The 19,935-nt window shown below is 39.6% G+C and overlaps 2 protein-coding genes across 2 annotated transcripts; both read right to left on the bottom strand.

Annotated features, from left to right (window-relative positions):
* Nucleotides 1–3,915: 3,915 nt before the first annotated feature.
* On the bottom strand, nt 3,916–9,910 carry LOC119744649 (beta-lactamase domain-containing protein 2-like). The gene is made up of 7 exons (XM_038220707.1): nt 9,766–9,910; nt 9,278–9,441; nt 8,877–9,013; nt 7,147–7,372; nt 6,231–6,403; nt 5,216–5,458; nt 3,916–4,620 (listed from the first exon to the last, which is right to left on the bottom strand). Exons 1-7 carry the CDS (start codon nt 9,906–9,908, stop codon nt 4,438–4,440), a joined length of 1,269 nt encoding a protein of 422 aa, XP_038076635.1. The 5' UTR covers nt 9,909–9,910; the 3' UTR covers nt 3,916–4,437.
* Nucleotides 9,911–11,453: 1,543 nt separating this feature from the next.
* On the bottom strand, nt 11,454–18,062 carry LOC119746205 (beta-lactamase domain-containing protein 2-like). Its single transcript, XM_038223013.1, has 7 exons — nt 17,896–18,062; nt 16,801–16,964; nt 16,386–16,522; nt 14,423–14,648; nt 13,193–13,365; nt 12,139–12,375; nt 11,454–11,690 (listed from the first exon to the last, which is right to left on the bottom strand). The coding sequence occupies exons 1-7, from the start codon at nt 18,036–18,038 to the stop codon at nt 11,505–11,507; spliced, it is 1,266 nt and encodes a 421-aa protein (XP_038078941.1). The 5' UTR covers nt 18,039–18,062; the 3' UTR covers nt 11,454–11,504.
* Between the last annotated feature and the right edge of the window lie 1,873 nt (nt 18,063–19,935).

Below are 19,935 nucleotides of genomic sequence, written 5' to 3'. Positions count from 1 at the left end.
GGCGGAGTGTTCCCTAACGTGGCGCACTTGAATAAATCTTGGAAAATTCCAAATTAACACTTACGAATTCCTGTAAACTTGATAAATTCTGATAAATAATTAATATCTTTACTTACATACCAAGCCAAATGTTTGTCAGAAAATTATTTTCTTATTTTTCAGGGCATTTCAAAGGGTTCCCCTTGCACTTGAAAATAAAATCGGAAAATCACGCCAAATAGCTTTTCCTTCTAACTTTGTTACGGGTAAATAAACTCGCGATATATGAACAGGACCGTTTTAGAACTTGATGAAATTTCACTTTCCGTGAAATTTCAGTTTAAAATTTTGCTCTAGGTAGGCTCTACCAGCGAAAAATCCAAGTGCGCCACGTTAGGGGCCGCGCCACGTTAGGGTACATCAACAATATGTGCCGAAGGTAGTTTTCAATATCCCTCCGATTTCTTCACCTAGAAAATAAACAAAATCTAACTTTGTTAAAGTGCAAATAAAAACTGTGTGATGGCCCATGTTCCAATCATTTTAACAGGTAACAAAGAATATCCTAATTATGTGTTGTTGTTGTTGTTGTTGGTTTTTCTTTTTTTTGGGGGGGGGGAGATTCTCACGATACTGGAAAGTTTGGACAAGACGTGCTTAATCATTACACGCTTCTTGAATCGTGGACAGAATATTAATAGCGAAACTTGAATCTTTAAGAGCACCGTCATCTTTTCGTTGGACAAAAATACAGTTCTTATTTTAACAAACATTCGTTACCAACGAAAACAAGTAAACCAAATTGCTCAAATGTATACAAGTTCGCAGATTTTTCTGTAAAAATAGTGACAAATAGGTAAAAAAGGAAAATTTGACATCTATTGGTTATTGAGAATGTTTCTTTTAAATGTTATCTTCCGAAATATGCTGATTCATGCAAGGTACAAGTATTAATACTCTGTACTGTTTGATATTGGCAAAAAGTCGTCAGAACTTTGCCCCTTTTATAGAGGTCGTTGACTTTTCCCCAGTAACCATTCGATACTTTAACACGAACACCCATTGAAACATGAAACATTCGTAGGACAAATTCATCACTAGTCTATACCAGACACTACCATGTCTGGTTTTATAGGCTTGGTCGTCGAACAAATTACGCCAAGTTCAATACCTGTTGAATGATTATCTAAATTTAATGGACGAGCATAGCGAAGGTTTCGACCTTTGCAACCAGAAAATCAATTCATAAAACCAAGCGTACAATAAGTGCATAGTTGCAGTTCTGCGCTATCAGCTTCGGGCGGGAACAATATGTGATAATATTGCTAAGTATAATTGCAGTTCCGCGCTATCAGCTTCGGGCGGGAACAAGAAGTTTGGCATATTGAATAAACGGCTGCTCATGCAGGCCTAGCACTCTCCTTGTTTACGTTTATAAAGGCCTATATACCGCAGTGCTGAATGCTGATTGTCGCAGTATCGATCAATCTCATATTTTGTTTTACAACATTTGAACTAGGACTATTGGAAAGAGACCCCATCTCCATTGCGGTCGACGGAAATTGAGTTATAGCTGTATAGAATTATTCAAGAATTGAGAAATACGCCGATTCCGAGAACTAACCAAGTTTTAAAGTTTCATCATTTTCGTGCAAATGTCGATAAGCAGCTTTCGTGATGGTTTTAAATGGCAAAAAAAAATGAGTTTTAAACTGCAATTTTACAAGTCAATGATGGCGATATTTTTTGCTGCCCTATCATGCTAGATCCAGTTAATCCTACAAAAAGTCAGCTTTTTGTTTTTTTAGGGATTGTTCACACTAAGTAAGACGTAGCATTCAGTACTGAAAATGTAGTTAATTGTTTTCTGTTTCGCCATAACTGATGCCAATTGTCTTCGTATATTTCCCTACTAGTTCTACTATCTATTTTCATGCAGAAAATACATTTTTTTCTGTATAGTGTGACCACCAATCATTCTTGTGTTATAGCTCAGAGCACAATTTTATAATACCCATGTAAAGAAAAAATGCCATAATAAAAAGGTTATTTTTAGTTCAACCTCTGGTAAAAACAAATGCCATATAAAACTATCTGTATACAGCCAGATGTTGCATAAACTCCAGATAGGCTTGATTAATTAAACTCTATATTAAAATATACAAATAGTTAGTCCATTTTTGAGTAGGCATGCGCCGCACCTGAATGCGCTTCATATGTTTTTTTTTTCATATAAATTCTAACCCCACATTTACCCAGACACCAAAGTTCAAACATAAAAAACAATCAAACGTTTTTTTGAGTGCTCAGGCACCACCCGAGCACCATTTCGCAATTGTGTTTTTTTCTTTCTTTTCCCTGGATAATAATTTCTTCAAAACTGCCCATAGCATGAACTTCTAACTTGGAACAAACATCAACTACAGCGGTGTGAATAATACAATGACTCACAATGTCATCCATATCACATTACAGATATTGTAGTTTACTTATTACTACATGCATTTTGTTCATACTTTACAAACTGATAAACCATACCTTGCTGGACAATTTTAGTATCAGATGACAACGTCGTCTTCCTGTCCTTACGGGTTTACCGGAAAGTCAAAGCCAGGTGATTAAAACAAAACAAATTCATTTGGATCAAAGGAACGAATTGATTTTTGTTTTACCAAGACATTGTACACACAAACAAACGCTGATTAAAAGCACAGCCAGGCACCAGACTATTCCTAATTTGCATACGTGTGCAAGATGAATAAACATGCAAATGATCCGGAACCAGTGCGTGCAAGTAGGTAGGGGTAAGCGGTAAGTGGTAAAAAAGAACGAAAACTTCTACCATATACTTCTTGTATGTCACTTTTTTCTCCCATTTTGACTTCTCTGTTGATTCTCGAGGTTCACCTTTTAAGCGGCAAAAAAACAAAGGCAGATTATAGAAAATTCGACTCCAAAAAATATTGCTCGTTCTACAATGCATTGCCAATAAGTTTTACTTCTTGCACATGCGTGTAATTTCCAATTAAAATTAATGGTCCGTGAGCGAATATCTGGTATAGTTTTCCACCCCTGGAGTCAGATGGGCTTTACTTCGAACGTCAGTAGATGTGTTTCAACAAAACTGGCAATAGATGACTGCTCCCTGACGCTTGAACCCATCTACTACAAGAACGTGTACTTGGCGCTGCTGAGGCGCATTCGTTCAGTAGACATCAAGTTGAAAGCAGCCAGTGCATTTCCGCCTCCTGACTTTGCCGTTCGTTTCAACCTGAAATGTAAGCTTTGGATCATCGTGACTAGATTTAAATTATCTGTTGCTAGGAAAGTAAAAAAAAAGAACCGGTCATTTAAAGGGGTTCATGATTGATAATATAAAACTGTCACCTGCGTACGTTGATATGACTTCCATGTTTTAAAGACAAGTGATGTACGCATTATTTTTAGCTTGATACTGCTGCGTTTGAGCAAACTTCCTGAAAAGCACAATGCCGAAAAAAAACATGGCAATACAGCCTTAATCGTGGTACGTTTTTTACTGTGTGTTTTATTTTGTCCGTCGTCAGTATTAGCAAGAATGAAGCTCTACATGTGCCTGGTTCTCCTGATGTTTGTTGGAATTACCTGGGGTTTCGCACTGAGGGACGGTAAGTTGGTTGGTTCACAAGTTTCGTCATACTCCTAACGATCCCCATGTCATTTAGAATGGTTATACCTCTGTCTTGAATACTGTATTTTAATTGGCATAAAACGATCAAGTGTTAAGTTTATTTAAAAAGTCTTGGCACACTTCATTGGATATGGTACGTATGGTGTGAAACGCTGTTTCAGCTGGATTGCTGAAACACTAACTGAATTGACTTAAACATTACACTGAACACATTTTTGCTGGGTTTCCTTTAACAGCTACCATCTACAGCAATGTTTATTTAAATGAAATTCGGCAAAACATACTGATTAGGCCTAGGCTTAAAGCTTACAAAACAGGTTTTCTGCTGGGTTTCCTTTAACAGCTAATATATGAAACAACGATTATTTAAATGAAATTCTACAAAAAAATCATAAATAAAAAAAACCCAAATAACAACATCTCAAAGAAAAGAAGAGCTGTTTCCTCTGGATTGTTGAAAGAAGAGCTAGACAATTCTTAACAATGAAAACGGACACAGCTTAAAAAAAGTACAACAACGCAGCTTAAAACTACAGCAACGCTTAATTAAGTTTACTTCAATCTAAAATAACTGATACTTTTTTTACTTTCACTTGTATTTGTACATCCTTTTTTAAGAATTGTAAAATTTATATGTAAAATTTCATTTTATTGCTTTCGTACCTAATATTGTCAACTATAGTTTTAATAACTTTTTTAACTTTCGTTTGTTGACTTAAACACAACGAAGCTCTACAGACAACGGCCAAGCACATGACAAATCTATTTGTCCACACCATCGTTGACGGTTATTTTGCCTCCAGTTTCTTAATGCACTTGTACGTCTCCTCTTGCAGTGGATGGAAGCGGCTGTCATACCCCAAGGTGGCCGTGGAGCAGTAACTGGAGACGTATCCAATCCCGATTCTGTGCTGAGGGTCGGCAATGCCGTACTGACCCCCTGCCCCAGGGTGGCCGAATTGTTTCGCCTCCTGTAAAGGAAACGACCATAAATAATAAGAACTTCGCTGGTTCCCACCGCCCTATCAAATGGTGACCTGCAATTCGGGAAATTCACAATGCGGTGCGCCACACGCGTTTGCCATGGAGAGTCCATTTTTCAAGTTACGGTCGACAAAACACGGCCCATTTGAATGAGTGTCAGTAGAAAACTTGAGCTATTTTGTTTTAGATTGAGGCGTATCGTTCTGCTGCCTGAAAAAAAAACAATATAGGCCTATTGATAAAAAAGTAAAAAAAAAGGGCAAGCATATACTCGAATCATACGCTTACGATTGGATGAAATTTGTTTACCCATCCAATCATTTACCCAGTTAATATTATAGGAACTAAGTTCAATGTCCAAGTGACAAGTTACTCAGCGTTATGATGGCCTCGTAAAAAAGGCGAAAATAGTGTCTCGATAAGCTGCCTCTAGTGGTCGATTACCATTTCGGTCACTGGCAGCACTGCAACCACACGCTGCAGACAACATAAAGCCAATGCCCTTTCCTACTTTGTTTTCTCATTTTGTCGGAGTCGCAGTCTTGTTTAAGAACAAACTTCATAAAATAGAAAACTTCTCACCTTCTGAACGAAGAATCCCAGGTTGAAAGCAACGTCTAGTACTGCCGCAAACCCATCTGGAGTTCCCTGTACCTCATCCATAACCTTTTTGATGATGTCCTCAGAGAGTAACCTTTGCCCTTTCAGTGTGGCTCCACCATTGGCTAATATTCCGTAGACTTTAGCGAGAGCGCGGGCTGATCCCACTCCGTAGGCCGACGGCTGTTCGAGGGCTAGTTTCTCGGGGATCATGAATTCCTGGAACTGAATTTTAGGAGAGACTCTTTGGCCTATACTGTCTTTAATACAATAAAGCTGCAGGTTGTGGGTTCGAGTCCAGCCTGGGGTCATGGTGCGTGTGCCCTTGGGCAAGGCACTTTGTCACTCATTGCTTCTCTCCACCCAGGAGTAAATGGGTACCTGTGAGGGCAGAGATGGTTATTGTGGTTGAATTAGCTTCCTTGCGCCTAACAGGCGCGGTGATGTTTAGTATCAGTATATCTTCAATGCAAATAAGCTTTTTAATAAAATTAGGTAGGTTACTTTTTTGGATAAGTGCAAATGAACCGTATGCCTTAAATCAGATTGATTTGTTATCAGAAACGAAAGTCAGATAACAGGAAAGTACTGATTCAAAAGAATTTTGTTTCTTTTAGATTAGGCCAAAGGAAATAATAAGTCGGTCTCTGGTCAGCGCGCGCGTCGATTTTAATCATGCGCGTCGATCTTTTTTTTTCCAAAATGTTCCGCGGTAGCTCCAACAGCGCCCTCTATTTCCGCACCTCCTCAATTTTTTTTTACCAAAGAGCACCAAGGAATGGGAAATTGCACCAAGGCAAATGATCGAAAGCACCAAGGCAAATTATGGAGGACACCAATGTACATGAGGACACCAAAAAAGAAAACTAGTACCCACCTTGTCTGTACAATCCAAGCTTGAAGAAAAAAAAAAGCCCCCCCCAAAAAAGCCGCGTGGCCGCGTCAATTCCGGAACTTTGGTCTGACCAGAGACCGAATATTTTTTTTTTGGCCTTACCTCGATTGGCTTAAAGGTCGCTCCTTGTTGGCCAGTCATCAGTCGATCCCACATGAATTGGCGAATGATGGGATTGCTTATCGTCTCCTTGAACCACATGAACGAGCTGGCCCACGACAAACGCGGATACCGGTGGTACAATTCCAAGGGGAAGCCGATGTGAAAATCAATGCCTGTCACCACACGAGAAACCAAGAGAAGAAAACGGAATCACAAATGTCGGTTTCAAGGAAATATCATCTGTCTTCTAAAAGGTGCAAAATTAACGATTTGAATCCGTATTGATTAGTATGCATTTTCTTGCGTGCGCATCGTTTACCACATATAGGCCTAATATTAATCCATGACTTGGGGATAAAGATTATTTTGGGCTTTGTCAAGCATATATATTTCGATAGTCTAATTTCTTTCCCATTTCCACTTTGGTGGAATTGAAAAGGTAATGCTGAGGGACAAGTTATTCTAGAAAAGAAGAGTTTGTATAGTACATTTGGACATGATACCTGGCAACATGCTAACAAGAAGCTAATCTGAAGAATGCACAACATGTTTTTCAGAATGGATATTCGCTTGACGTCTTTTAACGCGCCTGGTCTACACAATCGGCCACATTTAGCCAATTCATTGGCGATAAGGGTGATCCTATACGATTGCACTGCCCGACTAATAAAACTATATAGTGTCCCGTGTACATGTTGATATTGGCAAACCGGTTGACCGCTAATACAGCTGCCTAGCTCATTTGGTAGAGCGCCGGTACCTTGTTCCGGGTGTGGCACGTTCGTTCATATCAAACTCACGCTTTCTTTGTTTTGGGGAAATTTAAAACTATTAACTATTATAAATGTTAACTCAAGCTACAATAAACCAAATGGAAACTGCCAATACTTATTGCAAAAGAAGTACATGTATGTACCAAATGGTTGAGCGATCTCTTCCTTGAAGAACTGGCCCAGTGTCCTGTGCTTGGGGTCGGCGCGTCTCAAGAGCTGGCTGGCGTACAGACCGAAAGAAAACGCATGGTATTTCTGGGCCGTACCCGGCTCCCATTCGGGGGCATACCGCGCCAAAAACTCTCCCAACGCATCTTGGTCCCCCAATAGAGCATAGGTATCTTCGTCGCTGATTTCAGACAGACCAGCCTGCCATTCAAACAATAGAAAATTTTTACACACCCACACCTACTAGCATGTTTACGTTGTATACCTAGTGTTGACACTCCTTTGTTTTCGTGTAGTTAAGAAAATTCCCTTGAGTTTTTCTCTTCATTTTGCCACGGATAAACCTAACCCAAAATATATCTAAACCTGTTTTCCAGAGAGGGCGAAACCTTGTGTGGACGTGGGCAAGTCAACACAACGTATCTGAAACCTGATGGTTTATGTGGGCATCTTTTGTTCGGAAGTCCACATAGTGAATGTAATGCTTGTACAGTCGTGAGTTTGACTATACTCCAGAGGACCTCCTATTGTTCCCTTCTTTTGTTCCTATTATTTGTACTTTTTCTCAATATCTCCCACAGGGTTTGTACACAAAACCCTCTCGAGGACTTGGCTCAGGTCCTCGGTGTTATTGTTATCGCACACACCCAATTTGCCCAAGTCCTCAGTCGTATAGGATAACAGGTTCGACAAGACAGTGCAAGCCTATGGTGAAGCTTGCCAAAAAGCGCGCAAATACTCAGAGAGCTAGGATACTCCTTGAATCATTTTCATGCATCTGGTCTACACAATAAGCCAGATTTAAGGGTAATCCTATACGATAGCACTGCCGTGTAACAAGTGACAATGAATCAGTGAGTCAGTCGGTGAAAATGTACAAAGCACTGAAAGCAGACATGGCCCTCTGCGACCAGCAAAGATACGGCAATAGATATGCATCTACAAGCTCCTTGTACATCTCTATTCATGTCAATTTGAGTTCATGGATGCTGGTTATCTGTCTAAAAAAAATGGTGAAATCAGAAAAAAAAATTGGTTAAATATGAAATTTAAATATAAGTCATTCTTACTTGGCATAATATTAAAGAACAAAGACTGGGCTTTCTATTAGTGTTTGTTTGATCTTATTTGCTTTGTCAATTCAGAGATATAATCAATTTAGTGCGATACACCAACAATTTTCTGCCACTTTTATGCATGGGCAGAGTTGTTTCGAGTACTGCGCCATGCTGTCTTGAAGCTCACAAAAGATTGCAAATTGGCAAAAGAAACAAACTCGATTTTTGTGTTCCGCAGTAAACTGGAGTTATCTCTGGATTGACAAAAGCAAATGAGATAAAACAAAAAGTATTGGAAAGCCCGGTCTTTTTTCTTTAATGTGATGCTCAAAACGAGTTACTTATGATGAATTTAATATTAAAAAAAAAATCGTTTTCGATTGTACCATTTTTTTTTTTAGACAGGCTGTATAAACTCGATTTCAGTCTTGTCAGTACCTTTACCACTGTGGCTTCAAAAGTCGGTCTTTATTCACGCTGTCCGTGTATTCAATTCAAATTCAACAGCAGGTTTTACGAATGTACACATGTATCACAAAACTCAGACCTTGGGTAGAGCTGATAATTTTAAGGAAACTGCGCAAGTTGCTAGTTGTCCGCCTTCGCCTATCGGTTAAACCAAGAACATTTTTTTGGCGTCTTGTTACCCGGTGATTGAGGAGCGTGCGCACTGTGACGTTCTCTTTTCCATTCTGGGCAAATTCTGGCCAATAGGAAGCCACGGTCTTGTCGTAGTCAAGGTGACCCCTGTCAACCAGAAGAGCCATGCACAAGGCAGCCATGCCTATTTTGAAAAAAAAAGAAAGAAAGACAAAGAAAGAAAGAAAGAAACAAAACCCAACACCCCAACAAACAAACAAGTTTAAGCAGACACATGCAGAGAGTATAACTTATATCCCAAATCAAAGACATCAGTGCAAGTCGTTCTTTCACTAATAGAGGGCGCTGGTTTGTAAAAATCAAGGTGAATGTACTTTTGATTTATAACTGGGTTTCCCCCAGCCTCTCCATTATATATAGATTGTCAACGCCAAACGGTTTTCACTACCTTTTGTAGCGGAGAAGACTACAGTCAAAGTGTCCTCCTTCCATGGCCGTCCTGCCTCACTGTCCGCGTAGCCTCCCCAGATGTCTACGACCTTTGACCCTTTGTAGTACACCGAAAATGTAGAACCAGCTGTTGGAGTTTCTACTCCATTCTCGAAGTTCTCCCTGTAGAAAATTCCCCAGAAAAGAACCCTGTTGATTGATGCTTCGCAAAAAGAAAATCCCCCCAAAAAACTTTCTCAAACCTTTTTTTTGTAGATTATTCTAACAAATTCAGTCTATGCCGTACCCAAGCAATTGGGTACCCAAGCTTTCAGCAAAGATGATTGTCACTCATTTTTGGCTATACAATATGCTTATTTTATCCCCTCACCACCTGTTTATAATTAGATCGAGTGATTGAATTAATACTTTTTTTTGTCGTAAAGGCCGTCCAAAATTTCATGTACAAAAATTGAAGGAAAAAAAACCCACAAATTAGGCAATTACCTGAATAGTTTGGCCACCGGTTCGAATCCTGGCTGTACAGTTCCTGCAGTGATGATGGGACGAGTCTTGGTCCAGAGTTGCGGTAGGTACACCGTCAGCACCGCAGTCACACAGACCAGGATAGCACTCTTCATGAACGCCATGTTTTAACAATAATAGTGCAAAGTCTTTTGAAGAATTCAGTCTGGTAACGTGCACTTTGTTTGATGAAGGTCAGGTTTATGTTGGCCTGAGGCTGTAGCAAAGCATTGTAGTCTGGTGATGGCGAACGATTGGCCCTACGGTTGTTTCATGCTTCAAGGGACTTACGTTACAACATATCATACAGTTGCCAGGGAAAAGTCGATTCCTGAACAATAGCGTAAAAGTATCGACGACTACTTTTTGCAAAACCCCAGAAGTGAACATGAAACAGTTCTGAAAATAATTTTCACCAAAGGACGCGAATCAGTATTTGCCTAGACACACTCAAGTTTATGAGATAGCGGATTGTTGCTTGACTGCCTTGTAATCTTGTGTGTTTAACCTTTCCTGCAATTGATTTTTCTATCCGTCCTGCTCGTGCCTGTATATCAGTATTGTAATTTTTTTTTATTATTTTGAGAGGCGGAATGATAGTATCATGTAAATGTTGAGTTTTGTTTCAATCTAATATAGGTTTTTTACATGCACGAGCACATTTATATTTCATTAAAAAAAAATAAATCTACGCGTTTGGAGAACGGTTTAAATTCAACGTGTGACTTTCATGACAACTGGCGACCCCAAACGGCTCAGTCTGAGGACCACACATTGACACCGAAAATAGTACCAAGACAACAGCAAGTTTCCAATTTGTTATAGTGCGAACTTTTAATTCACGATCTTTCCAAATGTAACCTTTTCGTGGTAAAAGCGTTTTCGAGCAGGAATTGGCGCCTCTCTCGAAAAGTTTGTCCTTACTTTTTATAGTAGCAGTTCCTTAATGTGTTCAACGCTGTATCGGGCATCGCTAAATAGGTGAGTGATTATACTGTTCTTAGCGGCGACCAGTGATCGAGCGCCGGTCGCGGCCAAACAGAGTAATCACTCGCCGATTTAGCAACACCCGCTTTAGACACGGGAGTCAATTTAAAACTGGCATTCATGATAAAACTGCAGCGATTCCTATTGATTAAAGTAGTAAATAAAACTTACAACAAGAGCTGTTTCTGCTGGATTTCTGACACATTGTAGCTAAACCGACGTAAAAATTACCGGAGTTTTTTTTTTGGTAGGGTTAACATCTAACATCTAAAACAACGATTATTTAAATATAATTTGGCTAAAAAAATAAAAAATTAGAATACAAACCCCAAAATAATAACATCTCAACGAAAAGAAGAGCTGTCTCCTCCGGACTGCTAAAAGAAGAGCTAGAAAATTCCTAAACAATAAAAACAGACACAGCTTACTACAACAATGCAGCTTAAAACTACAATAACGTGTAATTAAGTTTAAATTTAAAATAATTGATTTCTAATAATTTCACTTGTATTTGCACAACCGTTTTTAAGAATTTTAAAACTCGATATGTAAAATATCATTTCTTTTTTTTTTTGGAACTAAGTTTGTCTGTAAGTTTTAATGACTTCTTTTTTTTTACTTTCGATTGTTTACTTCGTTAACACAGCGGCGAAGATCTACAAACAGCGGCGAAGATCTACAAACAGCGGCCAAACATACATGACAAATCTGTTTGTCCACACCATCGTTGACGGTTATTTTGCCTCCAGTTTCGTAATGCACTTGTACGTCACTTCCCTCAGTGGATCAAAGCGGTCGTCATACCCACCGGAGCCGGCCGTGGAAATGTAGCTGGAGACATACCCGATACCGATTCTGTGTTGAGGGTCGGCAACGCCGTACTGACCCCCTGCCCCTGGGTGGCCGAACCGCTTCGCCCCCTGTAAAGGAAACGACCATTAAATAATGAGAGGTTCGCTGGTTCCCACCGCCCTATCAAAATGACCCGTAATTTTGTTGCGATCTCATTGGACGTAGGTGTTCAATTCACCGGACGACCTAGGGTGAATATTTTGTTGAGCTCTTACTGGATAAAATTGGTTTACCCATCCAGTTATTCAGTCATTTACCCAGTCAACATTGTAGGACTTCCTGACGATGACAAGTCACTCAGCGTTATGGCCTTGTAAAAAAAAGGCGAATTAACGCAGTGTCTGGAATCTGCCTCTAGCAGTTGATTACAATTTAGGTCACACGCAGCACTGCACCAACACGATATGCGGCCAACCCTTTTAAAAGCATATGCGTTTTCCCTACTTTGTTTTCCTATTTATGTCGGATTTGCAGTCTTGTTTGAGAATGATTTTCGCTAAATAGAAAACCTCTCACCATCTCAACGAGGAATCCTAGGTTGAAAGTTACGCCTGTTGCGGCCACCCCATCTGGAGTTCGTGCCTCATCCATAACCTTTTTAAGGATACCCTCAGAAAGTAACTTTTGACCCTTCAACGTGGCTCCACCATTGGCTAATATTCCGTAGACTTGAGCCAGAGCACGGGCCGTTCCCACTCCACAGGCCGACGGCTGTTCGAGGGCTAGTTTCTCCGGAATCATGAATTCCTGAAACTGAATATTTAGAGAGACTCTTAGGCCTATAAACTGTCTTCAAGAAAAAAATACAACATTTGCAAATATCCAAAAGCAAGTACCAAATTATCACGAAATACCTTGCTGTACAGTAAGTGAATGACAGTGCAAATCATCCTGTAAAATCATGGCACCTGTGTTCTGACACTTTTAAGAAAAGTGGTATTTTTGTATCAATTTCCAACGCTGGTCAGCCGATCTCTGTCGGAAAAAAAAACGTTTAGCTTTTTTCAAATACTGCTCCGACTTTATCATATTTAGCTAGTCCGCATTTTCTTTGCAGTCGATAACACAACTGTGCACTGGTACCAGCCAGCTAGACAGATTCACTGACCTTAACATTCCCCGACGTCTATGCCCAAAACGTCAATCAGGTCAGTGTTACAATATTTGCTGTAAAATACTAACCCCCAGTCCATCTATTTCTGAAAATTACAGCCAAAGCAAATGTTGTATATTCTCTTTAAAAGGCCGTCCAGTGTGATTCAATCACAAAAAAAGTTAAAAAAAATTAAAACAAATTAACCACCTTTTGTATTTTGTTTCTTGATACACATGCAGCTTCGTATTGCTTTACAGAAAGCCTTAATCTAAGGCAAATAGGATCATTTACTGTTCACTTTCCGTATCCAATGATAACACCACTCCAAATTCAGAGAAGAATGTTCAAACCCTAACTGGTTGAAGTTAGTTTCCTCTATGTCTTTAAATAAGTTTGCTTTGTTATCAGATAAAAAAAATCAGACGGACAGGGAGGTACTGATTAATTAAAAGATTTGTTTTTGCTTAAGATTACCTCGATTGGCTTAAACGCCGCTCCCAATTCGCCAGCAATCAGTCGGTTCCATACGAATTGGCGCATCGTGGGATTGCTTATCGTCTCTTTTAACCACATGAACGCGCTGGCCCAGGACAACCGAGGATAGCGGTGGTACAATTCCAAGGGGAAGCCGATGTGAAAATCAATGCCTGTCACCACATGAGAGAAACCGAGAAAAGAAAACGGAATCACAAATGTCGCTTACATGGAAATCTCATAAGTGCTGTGAGGTAGACAGGTTTTTTTTCACCAGACACAAGACGTCCTAAAAATTAAAATAGTGAGGGGGGGGGGGGGGGGAGGAGGCTTGACACCATCTTCCCACAGGGACATTGCTCAAAACCTATATCGTGCTTAATGTTAGACAATAACTACCGTTAGAAAATAACTATTCGCTTTCAACGGACGTTAAAATAAACAGAAACTCGCGAAAAGAAAGGGTTTTGGCGACTGGTACGCGGAAAAAGGCCTTTATGTTCTTCCTGCTAATTATGGTAACTCTACCGGCGGGGGGGGGGGGGGGGGGGGGGCGACTGGGGGACACGAACTTTTTACCCCCCCCCCCCAGCCTCACCTATTGATATTACGTAGGCCAAGTGTCCGGAGAAAAAAACTGTCTACATTCAACATTTACTTGCTGATATGATCAATAGAGTTACGATGTGACATATATATATATATAGTACATGTGTATTAAGATTATATCAAGCACATTTCAATTGTCTTCTTTCCCATTTCCTCTTTGTTGGAATTCGAAATTGTAATGCTGAGGGACAGGTTATTCAGCCACGAAGAAAATTAAGCCGCTTGAACATGATTCCTGGCAACGTGCCATCAAGAAGCTAATCCAAACAGCGCACAAACTTCTATTCAGATTTATATCGCTTGAAGTCTTTTAATGCTTTTGGTCTACACATTGTAACGGGCCAAATTTAGCCCATTCATTTGTGTTAAGAGTGATCCTATACGATAGCACTTCCCGACTTACAGGTATTGGGAAAACGCTTGAATGCTAATGTAGCTGCGTAGCTGATTTTGGTAGAGCGCTGGAACGTTGTTCTGGTTGTGGCATGTTCATATCCAACTCCAGTTTTCTTTGTTCAGGAATTTAAGACTATATGAATTTCATTACTGAAAACATTAATTCAAGCTACAAAGAAATTAATAGAAACCGCCAATAATCAATGCAATGAAAATGTAGGCTACCAAATGGTTGAGCGATCTCTTCCTTGAAGAACTGGCCCAGTGTCCTGTGTTTGGGGTCGGCGCGTCTCAAGAGCTGGCTGGCGTACAGACCGAAGGACCACGCATGGTATTTCTGAGCCGTACCCGGCTCCCATTCGGGCGCATACCGTGCCAAGAAATCTCCTAATGCATCTTGGTCCCCCAATAGAGCATAGGTATCCTCGTCGCTGATTTCAGACAGACCGGCCTACCATTAAAACAAGTAAATTAAACGCAACATACAACTTCTGTCAAGCCTTTTGGTTAGGTTACTCAATTTTCAGTCGTGTTATGTCTTTACCCTTTTATGTCTTTACCCCCTATGGAAATTCTTGTGATTTATCCGGACATCTTCAAAAGATCGGAATGTCATTTACTGCCTTTTCTAATTCGTTTTGGGAGGTCAATATGGTTTCAAAATATATTATGTAGGATGTCCATTGTTATCATAGAAATCGATAAAAAAGGAATTATACATTTTGGAACTATGCATTTGTTTTAGTAAAAAAGTTTTCTCTGTCAAAACCTCTCTTCAAATCACTTATTCACTTTAGGATAACATTGATAGTGATGATGTGACTTCCATACGTGCTTGAAGTGCAATGGCCAACGTTGGGGAAAATTAATCAGCTTTCTTTTTCACCTTTTCCACACAATTTTGTTCCTGTTTTGGAGTACGTTTCCAACAGTTCTTGGATGGAAAACTTCAAGGAATTTATAGCATTACCACAATTTGAGGCGATTTTGGTTGGAACGAAAGTGCACTGTTATATGCGATGTCAAATATTGTTTTGGATGGGATTAATGCAGGCCCCAAGAATGTGTGTTTAAAGTTTTAATGCATTAATGAGCGAAACAAAAATCAGAAGATGTGTATTTTCTTTTTAACATAGTGCTGGTCCTTTGTGATACCCACAGTGCAACCAAATGTCGTCATGTTATATACAAGGTGAGTCACAAAAAGCCCAAACCCAAACCCCCCAAAAATATATGCCAATTTCATAAGCTACTTTTATATGAAAAAAATTACTCAAATTGGTCAATCTGTTCAAAGAATATAACCATTTAAACACAGTGACCCTAAAACCTGTCTCGTCCAAAAAAAAATGCGATTTTAAGAATGGTCGTCACAATTGTCTTAAAACATCACCAGCGATAAAATCTCAGTTTAAACGTTTACAATATTCAACAAAGTCCTTTTGAAGGCCCGTCTTTAAAAAGAAAATAGATTTATAAATCATATTGTTTGAATAACCAGGGTTGTTAATAAAGATATTGTGTACTACCGTTGGTGACAGTTGTTGAAACAAGTATTCTGTGTCATTTTCTTCGTTGTCCCAACAAACAGTCAAACACACAATAAATTTTAAATGGTGATATTCTTTGAACGGATTGAAAAATTTCAGTATCTTTTTCATCTAAAAGTAGCTAAAGGAAATTGGCTTGGCAGTCATTATTATTTTTGGTGCTTCATATTTTTTTTTAATATGAAATATATTTTTGGGGGTTTGGGTTCCGCTTTTTTTGGCTCACCCTGTAGAATACCCGCCAACCAACATACCTGTCTGTAAAATAAAATCGGTAGAAGTAAATAGAAACTGGGAGCGAATAACAACGGCGACCTTGTTCCGGAGAGGACGGAAAAGTCCCCGGTTTTTATATATGTGTGGCATAAACTTGCAATCTTCAGTCACTCTGCTGTGAGGTATCGTTTATGAATCCTTTAAATGCCCGTGGATTCAAGATAAGTCAAACGAGTCGAACTGTGGATTCGATTTCCTTCCACGCCAAATTAACCATAGAATTGCCATAAGACTACTTCACCTAAAACTCACGGTCGAACTGGAACCTAGATATGGTAATAAAGCAAGTTGCTACACGTCCCCCCCCCCCCCCTCGTTGATTGGTTAGACCAAGGTCGTCTAAACTGCGACCGCTATCTTACCTGGTGGTTCAGGAGCATGCGCACAGTGACCTTCTCCTTGCCATTCTGGGCAAATTCTGGCCAATAGGATGCCACGGTCTTGTTGTAGTCAAGGTGACCCCTGTCAACCAGAACGGCCATGCACAAAGCAGCCATACCTATTTTGCAACCAAAAAGCACCCAGTTCTCAGTTGACCCAGATTTGAGATTGAAGTCAAGTTTGCCTTGATTAAGAACCAACAAATATCTTTGGGCGAGGACTGCCTCCTCTCGTACTGTGCTGTAGGCCTACATTTCAAATCCCTTGAGATCCCACAAATCAGACGCTAAATGCAGATTAAGTCATTCTTTGGCTGATTTGGTAAGATCAGAGGTGGAAGCATTTAATTTGAATTCAGCTTCTTTCTCTAAAAGGATTTTGATACACTTTCACTACCTTTTGTAGCGGAGAAGGCAATAGTCAAAGTGTCCTCCTTCCATGGCCGTCCTGCCTCACTGTCCGCGTAGCCTCCCCAGATGTCGACGACCTTTGACCCTTTGTAGTACACCGAGAGCGCTGAACCTGCCGTTGGATATTCAACTCCATTTTTGAAGTTCTCCCTAGAAAAAAATCCCCCCAAAAACAGTTGACTGATTATGAATTCGCGAAAAATATCCCATTCTAATAGTCCGGTCAATTTCAGCAAAGACCTAGAACAAATTGCATTATAAACCGTTCAAGCGTCAAACAACCTGAAATAAATACACAAACAACATTTTTTGAGTGTAGGCCTACATAACATTTTTTGACAATTAATAACGTTTTGCCAATAAATGTATCACTAAACGAACACACGAATCCCGGATTTCGAATATTATCCGTAATATTTAAAATTGGACTCCGAACTATTGGCGTGGACACCAAAAATTTCGTGTATATCATTGCCTGCCCATGTTTTAAGTAGACATGTTTATGCAAAGATTTTGCATGAAACGAATGATTTATTGAGCACAAAGTATAGTGATTTATTTTAACCGATAAATAATTCGGGCAGTAAGAAAATCTCAAATTTCTTGATTTATTTAAAAGAAAATACCCTATAAGTATTGCGCAGTTAAGTAAATTACCATCATTCACAATAATTGGTGGACATAAACAGTCGTCCGCTGTGATCAGTCGCGTCTCCCGAAGTCTCTGCGGGCTAGTAACGGAAGGAAACATGGCACCCTCCATACGACTGTTTACGTATGATAAAAAATATAGTAGCGAGAAAGTGAATAAAAGTTTTTTTCCACTCCTCTGAAGAAAATAGATGTTTATATATTAAAGAGTGATATTTCCTTAGCGTGATAGTATTGAAATACATTCTTTTGCATTTAGTTCAAGGTCAGGCCCTGTTTTGTTGTAAATTGACCGGACTAACTCGAAGCATGCCTTACACCACCCCTAAATACCCAAGCTTTTACCGCAAAGTTGATTCTCAAATCTATAAAAGGCCGTCCAAGGTTTCATGTACAAAAAAAGGGGGGGGGGGATATAAATATACATTACCTGAAGAGTTCGGCCACTGGTTCGAACCCTGGCTGTACAGTTCCTGCAGTGATGATGGGACGAGTCTTGGTCCAGAGTTGCGGTAGGTACACCGTCAGCACCGCAGTCACACAGACCAGGATAGCACTCTTCATGAACGCCATGTTTGATGAATTGATTTTCTGAGTGCAAGGTCTTCGAGTTAACAATGCTGGTCCGTCATGCTTGACAGTTCAGCATTCAACAGGTATTAAACTTGCACTTTGTTCAACAATCACAGTTATTCATAGCCAGACTTGGTGTTGCCCGATAAGAGATGGAGGATTTATCCTACGGTTGTTTCATGTTTCGAGGGGGCTTACGTTTCTATTTTTTTTTATGGAAAATAGTCTTCCTGAACAAATTAAAGGGTACATGTTTTTTTTGCAATCCCATAGATTTGAACATGAAACAGTTCTGAAAAAATGTTTCACTGGAGGACGTGAATCAACAGATACTTGGACACTCACAAATTGTTAGAGACGGTAACACATTGATGATATTGCCTTTGAATGTGTATTTAAGTTTGCTTCAAGTTTGCTATCAGGCACTTTGTGAGGCGGAATGTTGGAATTTGGTAAATGTAGGTGTTTTTCTTCTAAATTTGGATCTCTTTACTGTTATTGTAGCATGTTTAGACAGCACAGAGGTCTTCCTTACTGGCTATTGCAATGTTGAGTCATGTGATAAACCAGAATGATTCAAGAAATTAGGACAAATCTCCTCAAGTTTGTGTCGGGACATTTTTTAAATGAAAAGCCCGCCAACTAGGGTCACCTCTCCCCGCATCTGCTTCGCCAGTGCCCCTTATGTTTCCATGGCAATATTACGAATTGGTTTTTACTACGAATTGGTTTCATGACACCTCTAAAGCACTGACAAATAATTACAAAATACGACATTGCCAAAGCATTGCAATCGGAGTTGAAAACAATAGTATACCGCCAGTGCTTTGAGAGTTAGGTGATGAGGATGCAGCAATGCATGGAAGCCAACATACGCTATTTTGAAGGGATGTATGCAAGAGGTATTTTAGAAAAGTCTGCTGTAAAAAAATATGGACCATTTGACACAACTTTTTGATCCGAACTCGCACATGTCACAATTGATACCCCATGGAAGTTATCGTTGGGTTAGTGTTCACAGAGAGATTCATGCTTTGGAGAGGACTGATTGATACTTATTGTGCTCTGGTTCGGAATAAATGTAGTCAATTATTTCTCATACTTTATTTCTGGTGAACATTGGCGCTCTTTTTTAAAATTATTTAATATTGTTGTTTGGTAGGCCTATCCTCACGTAAAAAAATACAATTACATTGAAGGAAATGGTATCCTTAGGCCCACATAAATTTTCCAATACAGGTGCATAATGCATTATCATAATGCTCAGTTCTTACCAAACCTGTTTATCTCACAAATTTCCACTTTCCAATACAGTTTGGAGACTCAATTAAACATCAGGCATCTTAAAAGTTTGGCCACCGGTTGAAATCCAGGCTGTACAGTTCCTGCAGTTAAAATGGTCTGAGTCTTGGCCCGCTGCTGCTGTAGGTACAGCGACAGGTTGTCAGCGGCAAAAAAACACTCTTCACCAGTTGCAACATCTCCGCAAAACGTTAAAATAACACACACGTAATTCAATTGATTCAGAGTGCGAATTAGCGACTTCAATAAACAAGACACGATAAAGTGCCATTACATTGGTAAGAAAAAGAGTTTGTGTTGAGGGAAAAATAAAACAAGCTTGACAAAATCTGGTTTATTCAATGTTCAAAGTCTTTGTGGTAACTAAACTTCAACAGCGCAAGCGCATGATTTGCACACGGTTGGGGTATAATAGTGTGTAAGAAGGAAAATAATCAAAGTGTATATAGCGCTGACATGGAGCAAAACATGACTGACAACAGCAAAATGGCCTCTCCTGATATAAGCTGTATTTTTCATCTATGATCTATTGCAGCTTACGCCCCCACCCATAAGCTCAACTTAACTCCCCGCCTCATGTTTTCGATTCCTCCTT

This window comes from Patiria miniata, unplaced genomic scaffold, assembly GCF_015706575.1.
Source record: "Patiria miniata isolate m_02_andy unplaced genomic scaffold, ASM1570657v1 HiC_scaffold_7, whole genome shotgun sequence".
In the NCBI taxonomy this organism is placed as follows: domain Eukaryota; kingdom Metazoa; phylum Echinodermata; class Asteroidea; order Valvatida; family Asterinidae; genus Patiria; species Patiria miniata.
Note: the sequence above shows the minus strand (reverse complement) of the source record. Positions and strands in the feature narration are given on the sequence as shown.

What these genes read in the sequence shown, in the direction of transcription:
- LOC119744649 (XM_038220707.1), bottom strand. Translation starts at nt 9,908, where the DNA reads ATGGCGTTCATGAAGAGTGCTATCCTGGTCTGTGTGACTGCGGTGCTG. An exon ending in AGTCTTCTCCGCTACAAAAG is followed by an intron (nt 9,014 to 9,277) that starts GTAGTGAAAACC and finishes TTTTCAAAATAG; the next exon opens with GCATGGCTGCCTTGTGCATG. An exon ending in CGACCTTTAAGCCAATCGAG is followed by an intron (nt 5,459 to 6,230) that starts GTAAGGCCAAAA and finishes CCTAAAATTCAG; the next exon opens with TTCCAGGAATTCATGATCCC.
- LOC119746205 (XM_038223013.1), bottom strand. Translation starts at nt 18,038, where the DNA reads ATGGCGTTCATGAAGAGTGCTATCCTGGTCTGTGTGACTGCGGTGCTG. An exon ending in CCAGTGGCCGAACTCTTCAG is followed by an intron (nt 16,965 to 17,895) that starts GTAATGTATATT and finishes ATTTTTTTCTAG; the next exon opens with GGAGAACTTCAAAAATGGAG. An exon ending in TGCCTTCTCCGCTACAAAAG is followed by an intron (nt 16,523 to 16,800) that starts GTAGTGAAAGTG and finishes GTTGCAAAATAG; the next exon opens with GTATGGCTGCTTTGTGCATG.